Source organism: Perca fluviatilis, chromosome 16 (assembly GCF_010015445.1).
Source record: "Perca fluviatilis chromosome 16, GENO_Pfluv_1.0, whole genome shotgun sequence".
Taxonomy (NCBI): domain Eukaryota; kingdom Metazoa; phylum Chordata; class Actinopteri; order Perciformes; family Percidae; genus Perca; species Perca fluviatilis.
The window spans coordinates 30,675,781-30,685,610 of record NC_053127.1 but is presented as its reverse complement, the minus strand read 5'-3'; the positions used below and the strand labels follow the sequence as shown (position 1 = coordinate 30,685,610).

Here is a 9,830-nt window from a genome sequence, read left to right as displayed (position 1 = left end):
CCCGAGTCACCCCTTGTCCTGTGAATTCAGGCTGCTGCCATCGGGTCTCAGGTACCTGGTACCCAGGTGTAACACCAAGAGATGGAAGAGCTCATTTGTACCTGTTGGCATTGGTCTCATTAATACCTATTTGAGTATGGAATATGAATGTATGTTATGTTGTGTATGGAATGCTGTCTTTTGTTCTCTGCTGGCTATAGAAAGAATTGCCCCATTTGGGGATAAGAAAGTTGACTTGATCTTGATCCTGATCTTGATGTGTAAAGGCTTTAGGCCGCCCTACACGTTATTTTAGGCCCAGTGTAATATGCAACAAAAAGTTTTAAATTATGTAGTAGGGGGTCCCTGCTCTGTCTCTCTTACAGCTAAGGGGTCCTCGGTCTAAAAAAAATCATTGAAGACCCCTGCCTTAATTGCTTTAAATTAGCCAGCTGGGCCCAAGCAGGACCATATTATTGCATACTGAAGTGATGGGAGATCCAGTGAGACCCTTAGAGTATACTTTTACTATTTGTGCTTGTGGCTTCTTTATATTCAGTTTGGGACGGGTTACCTACATTTGACCATTTTGCACAGCTGAGTCTGATTTGTCTTATGTGCAAAATGTAGTCTCGCTCTAATTCTCAATTGGTACTTTGCCTGCCAGGGTCTTTTGAGTTTCTAACTCATTTTAGATCAATTAAATGATGCAGAAGTGTGTCAGTGTTGTATATTTATCCAAACAATGCATACCGGTAGATATCCATCCCCCCCTTATGCACTTTAAATGCATTATGTAAAACAGTGTACAAAGCTGATGTCACTCAATAAGACATTATGTTTTTTAGTCTCAATAATTTGTCTTTCATTCCTGCCTGTTCCTGTCAGTTCCTGCCACACTCATAGTTTGAGATAAATATTAACAGGGTCTGAAAGTCCTTAAGGCATCTGTATGTTTAACCTTACTCACCCATTTGTTTGGATCAGTTACTGATTAAAAACACACCAGACGTTTTTGTAAGATGGACGGAAGATATGCGCAATGTCAGAACCAAGTATTTTATGCCTTTTCACTTGACTTAAATCTTAGTTTGTTTTTTAAGGCCCTATCTGAATGACGGCTGGTATGGTATGTCAAAAAAAGTGACCGCTTATCACCTGTTGACTCCTCTCGTTCCCCCTCAGTCACACTGTGATTATAACAGGAGTGACAGCTTAGGTTGCTGGAAAGCATTGCCTAACATGTTACATTGCTTGTTTTCTATTTCCACTTTTTCAAGAAATTGCCATTTGATTGTGGGACCTATGGAACATGTGAATTTCTGTGTTTTTAGTATTATATCTGAAGTTGTAGTTAGAGCAGATTTTATGTTAGCAACCACATTCTAAACAAGTTTTGTTATTGGATGTAATTTGAAGAGCAAGTCTGCAAGGTTTCGTGCAGCGAAATGCAATTTTAAAACACCACACTTGTACAGATGTTGTCACGAGGCCAACAAATATTTCCGATGGCATAAACTGTTTTTGTGAATTTAGAGAGAGAGAGAGAGAGAGAGAGATATAGGCTGGTTTTGACAGGGGGCTGTAATTCTGGGTTCACAGTTACCATAAACCCATACAATAAGATACACAGGACCATGATGGATGTAAATCACAGTATATGTCACAGTATATCACACTGCTGAATTACCGTATATTCCTTATTTAGGTTTTCCTGTCACACATCAATCGAACGGCACTGCTAAATGAACACTTTAAATGAACACATTATTTTCACTTCATTCCCGTTATCTCAAAGCCTGGCTGTGGACAGAAGGTCATGAGTGCTGGCATTCATCAATGCATACTGCTTGTCCGTGTCATTTTTAAAGTGTTGTAAAAAATTAAGTGACGCACAACCGGCTGGCTTGTGCACACAGTGGAAAAGGTGTGGTCATGGCTGTTGATTACATGGAAGAATGGGCAGAACACAAGGCAAAGAGAGAAAGAGGGAGCCGGAGAACGGACAGAATCAGAGTGCTGAAGGAATTTGTGGGAATTTCAAGGTAGGTGGAAATCTGTTAATAAATGTATTTGTGAACTAAGTATGTCAGCCTACTCAGGTAGCGTGTGAACATTTTTGGCATTGTTATATTTGAAATTTGGAACAGTTCTCAAATCAGTTTGCAGCTTGTTTGTTAAAAACCTGGAAGTGTTCAATGTTTGGTGGGGAAGTATTTCTGATGTTCCTTCTTGTCACCCAAGTTTTATGAAATTGATTTAATGAATGCAACTGTTTAGTGACACGGTGTGTCCCGTACTGTGCTTATGACTAGTACTTTGTTCATTTTTATTTAAAAAAAAATGTTTTCCAGGTTCGACAGTCTCCCTCCACAGGCAGTGTAACCGGTTTCAATATGAATAAGAATCCGGTAAGTTCAAGTTCAAATTCACAGGAGAAGGCAACATTTCTAAATGTCTGGATTGTCATTGTTTATATATATTTTTTTCCCTTTTGTAAACCGTTTATTCTTTATTTTACACCACTGCTTATAACATTTGCAAACGTGAAAGGATATGTCTGAGTACAGCCATATCACAAGTTTACCTCGTGTTATCTATAGAAACTGTTTTTTCTATATTCCTATCTCTTTACTGTGCCTCCAGGTAAATGATCCCACCTATGACAACATGGGGTTTCAGCATGAGGAAGGGAGACCGCATTCAAATGCCCCACAACAGGGTATATACCCTTTCCTCCCACAGGAGACCCGCAGCTATGTTGCTGTCAGTCCCAAAACCATCAATACCCACCACACTGCGACACCTGGAACACCACATAACATAGGACAAAGGAAAGGTACAGTAATATCGTTCATGTTTTACCCGCAGCCTTTTGTGAAGCGATACCGTTTGGATTAAAAAGGTGGGGAAAGAAATCACTTCCAGTCAGTCAGAAGGCATACATCCCCAATGAAAACAGCTTATCTACTTTCATACAATCATTAACCTGTGTTTATTTTCACTTTCAAAACCAAACAAGTCTGTGTCACGTAAAGCTCTAACTTTTAAAATAAGACACACAATTATCCTTTTACAGATGAAAGGTTGATTTCATGAGCAATAAAACACACCCAGAGAGACTCTGCTGCTGCATTCTTACTTGGCCTGGTATGACCAGTGGTTTATGGCAGCTAAAATAGGTCATGTTAGAAACATTAGATAGGTATTGCTGTGCCATAACATAAGATTGAGTTTGCTATTGTTTGCTACTTTATGACTCTTCTCTAGTTGTGCTGCTGTTGTACTCTGTATTATTGATCTGCATTTACTGAACAGTACTATTATCTCAAAATCACAGTGGCTGTTCAGAAAAAGTTGCCTAGCCTTGCTTTGAATCAGTGATACTCTAATTGCTGAGATATATACAATAACGTTTAGTCACACATTTGCATATAGAATAACTTTTATGCACCAGAACTTTTATGCATCAGAATAAAAGTACGGTAAACTAGTAAATAATTGGAGAAATAACTACTTGGAATATTTTTGCTTCACTCCCCATTACGGCCATGTTTCAAGTGCTTTATCACCACATTGTTGACCTAATACATATGGCCTTCTGTGGGGCTGTACGGATATTATCGGGGTGGGGACATCAGTAGAACCTTATGGTTTACTTTTTTGTGTACCTTTTTATTTTAATATGTAAATGGAACAGTTATTTTCATAATATCCACTTCATTTCAAATTTAAAAGTATGGCAAACACAGGGGCAGTGGTGGTATAAATCTCAGATGAGAAAAATGTCAAAGACCATCCCCTGCTCTTCTAAAAATATACCATCTCTTTAGCAATAAGAAACAACAGCTTGTTGTGAGGAAGCTTTGATTACTACTCTTTCTCACCATCTTTACATACTGTTTTTAAGTAGTAGAGATGTTTTTTTAGTTTTGAAGCATAAAGATATTTATGTAAAGTTATAGAACAATACATTAGCTTTCAAACAAGACCAAATAAGTATTGACACAGGATGTGTTGAAACCAGCTCCCCGTTTTAGTCATAGGATTTGAATTTTTAATAAACATAATGCAGCTAAAAGTAGCGTAACTCTGTTAGTTATGTGTTATAAGACTTGTATACTGTATCTTAGTTCCACAGTATGTTTCGTTTTCTGTCATATCTGCAGTACGGTATCTGCTAAGCCTATCTGCATGTATTTGTATTCAAATCTTGAAGAGCATGCAGTTCGTATTTTATTTTTGACCTAATCAGTTTTATCACAACTATATTTTTGTCTTGCCTTGCAGGAATAAAGAAATGTCAGTGGAAATATATACTGTGTGCATCTCTGTGTGTGCTTCTCATCCTGGCGATGGCCAGCCTCTTGCTCTGGTACTTCTGTAAGTTCATTCAAAGATCTTTGTAACTGTTTAAAATGATTTTTGTCATGAATTTGGTAGGATGATCATCTTGGCAGATTCCTGTGTGCTGTATACTGAATGTGTGTGTGTGTGTGTGTTTATAGTATACTACCAGTGTTTACTGGGGAAGTCGTGTAGAAGTGGTGGGAAGTGTTTAAGCTCGTCCCAGTGGTGCGATGGTGTAATGGACTGTTCTCACGGAGAGGATGAATCTCAGTGCTGTAAGACTTTAAAACTACCACATACATACATACCGTGTGTGCCCTTTGTGCGTCACATCAGTGAACTTCATGGTGGCTGAATAGCATTGTCCTCTCTGGTTCACAGTTCGCCTCCACGGGAGCAACTTCATGCTGGAAACCTACTCATCTGATAGCCAGACGTGGATGCCGGTGTGTGCTGAAAACTGGGACAACAACTATGGGAGAGCTGTGTGTGAGCACATAGGGTACAAGAGGTGCTGAATGTCTTTTTTTCTTACCGTTGTTAAATCCCCGTTCGGCAGAGTCTAACTGCTCTATAAAAGTCAACACATACTGCATGACTATAATGAGCAAGCATATTGCAGCTGGTACCCCATGCTAAAATATCAAGTATTCAGTCCCATGGATGGATGAATTGCTTTAACTGTATTGATTCATTTAATAAGAGAAGAAGGAATTAGGCAGATTGTCATAACCTCTCCCTTGGGCCATGACAAAAATGAGAGATGCACACGTTCAAATGATTAAACAAAGTCATTTATTAAACAGAAGTAATTCATTTACAAAGGAACTCATAGGAACTCATGTCAGTGAGATCAGTAATGTAAGGTATGCATGTATGACAATGTGGCGTGCGTGCATGTTGTATAACGTACAAAATGAGCAAAAGAGAACCAAGGATAAACTAAAGATGCCACTTAAACGTGGGGTGCCTGTCAGAGAGGGAGAGAGGAGCCAAAATATACTTTATTTACCTAGCCCATTCCACAATCAACCAATTCACCACACAGACACAGCTGACTACTAGCAGAGTCGTCACAAGATTTATACACATATTTTGTTATAGCTGTAGTCAGAGAGGAACCTCCATCATATCAACTTTGGGCGACTTGACTGGCTGGCATTCTGAGGTGTTTTTTGGATCTTACCTCACTGATCACATGTTTGTCCGTGTGTCCATCCCACAGACAGGATTATGTGTCCTACACCCAAACCAGTGCAGGTTCTTTGGCCTCCAGGGGATACATGAAGCTGAAGGCTGAAAGTAGCCATGGATCACGTATACAGTCACAGCTCACTTACAGGTACATGTATACCACCCCACCTATCACTGCATAATAACTTTATACACAGTACAGCAGTGATTACATTCCCATTGGAAACTGAATCAAGTTTTGTTTCTTTCATTTTCTTTAAAATTTCTGTCGTCCTTTCCTTTGCAGCCAAAGTTGCTCAGCCAGAGCAGTCAAACTTCATTGTATTGGTATGATATTACTTTAACTGAGACATAATTACATCACTGAAATGTTCATTCATTTAAGTGATATGTACAAAGCTCCTGTCTTAAAAATAATGGGATTTAGCCAGCTAGTCTGGATAAAGGGGCCAAATATCTACTTTAATTTCACCTGAATTGAACTTTTCTTTCTATAACTCCTGAAAAGAAGATTTATATTAAACTCTTTTCCTCCCACCCCAGAATGTGGAGTGAGTTCAGCAGCCCCCAGTGCTCGTATTGTGGGTGGTACGGCGGCAGTGAAAGGGGCCTGGCCGTGGCAGGTCAGTCTCCAGATTCAGCATCGACACACATGTGGAGGCTCCATTATCAGCCCTTACTGGATCCTATCTGCTGCACACTGCTTTGAAACGTGAGTCTTTACACCAGTAAGGGCCCTTCATGCCATTTGCTAAGTTTGTACATTGTTTTTACTGTCTCTTAATAGACATTCAGGAAAGAATGTGACATTTGTTTTCTCTATGTTTGACTGTAATTCCTCATGGCAGGTACTCACATCCTGGACTCTGGAGGGTGTACTATGGTGACGTGAGCTTGTTTCAGATGAGCTTGGGCTCCGGCAAAACAGTTAGCAAAATTATCAGTCATGACAAATTCGACAAACGCACTAATGACCATGACATTGCTCTCCTAAAGCTCGATACACCTCTGACATTTACAAGTAAGTACTTGTCAGCAAAAGTCATATTTCATTAACTGAATAATGATTTAAACTGTCAGTTCATTTCTGCATTGATAATAGCAACACTTTGAGCCCATACATGTTTATGTCTCAGGAACAGTGAAGCCTGTGTGTCTCCCCAACATTGGCTTGGGCCTCTCTGCTGGACATCAAGCATGGATCACAGGATGGGGAGCCTTGCGCTCATCTGGTGAGCCAAACACAAAGTGTATATGTCCAACTTTCAACAAGTCCTCCAAACCATACGACTATATGGGTCGTTTATTGCAGAGAACGTAAAGGTTGCATTTCTTAACGTAACGCTCGCCTTTTTTTTTACGTTGTGAAACAGTTGCAGTTTGGTTATGTTTAGGCACGAAAACTACTTAGTTAATTTGAGTTTGGGTTAAAATCAGATGTTACTTCACTTTAGGTTACGCATGTGAAGCTGAACGTGACATGACTCCATTTGTTCCGTAAAGTAAAAAAAAAAAACTGCTGTTTGGTACACACGAACCCCATTCTCCTGGGTGAAAGTCCTGTGTTTGTTTGACCCATCCACCACCCCAAACTACCTCCTCATGATCAACTTGGTGCTCTTATACTGTGTCACCTCACTTCCTGCTTTGCTCTCATCATAATTACTACAGCCACTAGAGGGCGCCGCCACTAGAAACGTAAAGATTAGTCGTAATTGCTGCTTGAACACCTGACCAGTCGGAGTGTATTCAGCGGAGGACAGTCTCCCAACTTTCCATGTGTAGTCGAATGCAGAATATGAAATGTGCCTCTTACTGTAGATTATTGTCCAATTGTTCGGGGATCACCTGCTTTTTCAAGGCTTAAAGTCCAAGTAGGAGAACAGTGTTTTTTAAAGCTTGACCGAGCGAACTGTTGGTGTGCAATCATTAAAATATTCCATCCCCTGGACAGGACCATCCCCTGACAGACTAAATCAGGCCCAGGTGACCGTTTACAGCAGAGAGATCTGTAACAGACCTGAGGTGTTAAATGGAGAAATCAGTGAGACCATGATCTGTGCCGGAAAACTGCAGGGAGGAGTCGACTCATGTCAAGTTAGTCTGAATTTGTTCTCTACACACACATGCGCACACACACACACGCACACACACACACACACACACACACACACACACACACACACAAGCACACAAGCGCACAAGCGCACACGCACACACACACACACACACACGCACACACACACACACACACACCCGCACACACACACACACACACACACACACACACACACACACACACACACGCACACACACACACACACACACACACTAATCTGAGACATGTATTCCTCCTGTGTGCTGCAGGGCGACAGTGGAGGGCCCCTGGTGGTCAAGGAGGGAGATGTATGGTGGCTGGCAGGGGACACTAGCTGGGGAATTGGATGTGCTTTGAGGAACAAGCCAGGAGTCTACGGCAATGTTACCTACTTTATCCACTGGGTATATGAACAAATGCAGGTACAGTATGTTATTGCAATAGAGATGTAATTATCTGTATTCTGTAGAAATGGGATTCTAATTTCCCAAATGCATTGTTGCTCTCTTTCACAGTTGAAAGTTATTTTCAGCTTTCTGAGTAATAAAAAACACTAATAATGACTAATTGTTCACAGGTTCACATTTTTAATTCTATCTTTTTTTTTTTTATCTCCACAGAACGAGTGACAGAGTTCTCAGTAAACCTTAACTCAAACCTCTGTCTTTAATCAGCAGTACTTACTTTATGACACACTTTGCACTTTGAATCTGAAGCTCTGAGGAAACGTAATCATGGGGAGGATATAAAAAACAAAAAGATTGTACAAATTTAAACTGATGTATGATTTCATTTTTTTTATATTCTTGTTATTAATACAGATTGAATGTTTGTATTTGACCAAAATCAAGCTATTTATTTGTTGTAATAAAACACATTTTGCACAAAGAACTTTGTTTCAGTTTGACATTGTGTGACAAATGTCCTGTAGAGATAGTCAGAGAACATATTAAATAACTACTGCTTCCAATATCAAGAACTGTCTTTTAACACAGTTATGGCCGGATGTTATTCATCTTTTATGCGCGTCATATTTACGGACTATGACATGGGCATGCCTTCCTAGGTTGTTATCAGTATTGTAAAATTGTATTTTATTCTGCAATATAGGTTAGTCACTGTGTTGTTGTGGGATGTGTAGTTAAAAGTTATATGCTGACACACACAACCTTTGAGAAAGGTGTATCCTTAAACTATTTCCTCAATCTGTTTAAAGAAAACTATTTAGGTCCACTGTATTTTTTACTTTTTGTCACTGACTTGACAGAATGTGAAATGTACAACAGTACAGTGGTCTGGCCAGTCTACTAAAAGGTCCCACATCACATTAAGTTCTTGCCAGAGATTTTAGGTTGTACCAATCTCTAATTCAAAGGTGTTTGAGCTCAGTCACCTTTCATGGCTCCTACATTTTGGAATTGTTTCCTTCTGGACGTTTGGACACACTGTAAAAGAAATTGTAATTTTACTGAATTAGTTGTTTTAATTTTTTTTTTAATTCTTGTGTTTCAAAAAAACACAAAAATATAAAAAAGACTGAATATAAATATTCATCGTGAAAAGAAAAAATACCATCGCAAATGTATCAAAATTTCACAAATATTTATCTTATTTCATAGATTTAACTATTAAATTCTAGTTCAATACTGTAAATTATTAGATTATAGAGAAAATTAGTTATATCATACATTCAACATTAATAAGCCAAAAAATACAAACTACAACTACACAAGCTACAAACTATATTTTAATTGTGAAAAATTCTGTGTTTTTACAAATAAATTATATTTTTTTCAATTATTATTATATTGTTATTATTATTAAAAAACGACAGTGATGAACGATATCATTGGCATCACTTTCAGAGAGATTTGATGAATGATAGAAACACAGTCAGCCAATCAAAATCCATCTGAGTTTACAACATGACACGGAAGAGAGAGACACTGTGAAGAGATTTGTTCCACACAGGTGGTCAGTTGCATGTCGTGACTTTTCCACTGTATTTTTAAACATCAAAACTTTGAAAGTATTTTTCATGAAAGTATTTCATTGACTTCCTAACCAACAGACCTCAGTCTGTTAGGTTAGATAATCACACCTCCTCAACCATCACCCTGAACACTGGCGTACCACAGGGATGTGTGCTGAGCCCTCTCCTTTACTGCCTCTTCACCTACGACTGCACACTTGTACATGGCTCTAACAC

General features: G+C 39.1%; 1 protein-coding gene across 1 annotated transcript; it reads left to right on the top strand.

The window, feature by feature from the left end:
• The first annotated feature begins 1,922 nt into the window (after positions 1–1,922).
• On the top strand, positions 1,923–8,512 carry tmprss2 (transmembrane serine protease 2). The gene is made up of 14 exons (XM_039777675.1): positions 1,923–2,024; positions 2,334–2,390; positions 2,626–2,818; positions 4,270–4,362; positions 4,488–4,604; positions 4,711–4,840; positions 5,555–5,671; positions 5,810–5,850; positions 6,067–6,235; positions 6,372–6,544; positions 6,660–6,755; positions 7,478–7,620; positions 7,891–8,043; positions 8,242–8,512. The coding sequence occupies exons 1-14, from the start codon at positions 1,938–1,940 to the stop codon at positions 8,248–8,250; spliced, it is 1,578 nt and encodes a 525-aa protein (XP_039633609.1). The 5' UTR covers positions 1,923–1,937; the 3' UTR covers positions 8,251–8,512.
• The last annotated feature ends 1,318 nt before the right edge of the window (positions 8,513–9,830 follow it).

What these genes read in the sequence shown, in the direction of transcription:
- tmprss2 (XM_039777675.1), top strand. Translation starts at nt 1,938, where the DNA reads ATGGGCAGAACACAAGGCAAAGAGAGAAAGAGGGAGCCGGAGAACGGA. An exon ending in CCTCTTGCTCTGGTACTTCT is followed by an intron (nt 4,363 to 4,487) that starts GTAAGTTCATTC and finishes GTGTGTTTATAG; the next exon opens with TATACTACCAGTGTTTACTG. An exon ending in GAGCACATAGGGTACAAGAG is followed by an intron (nt 4,841 to 5,554) that starts GTGCTGAATGTC and finishes TCCATCCCACAG; the next exon opens with ACAGGATTATGTGTCCTACA.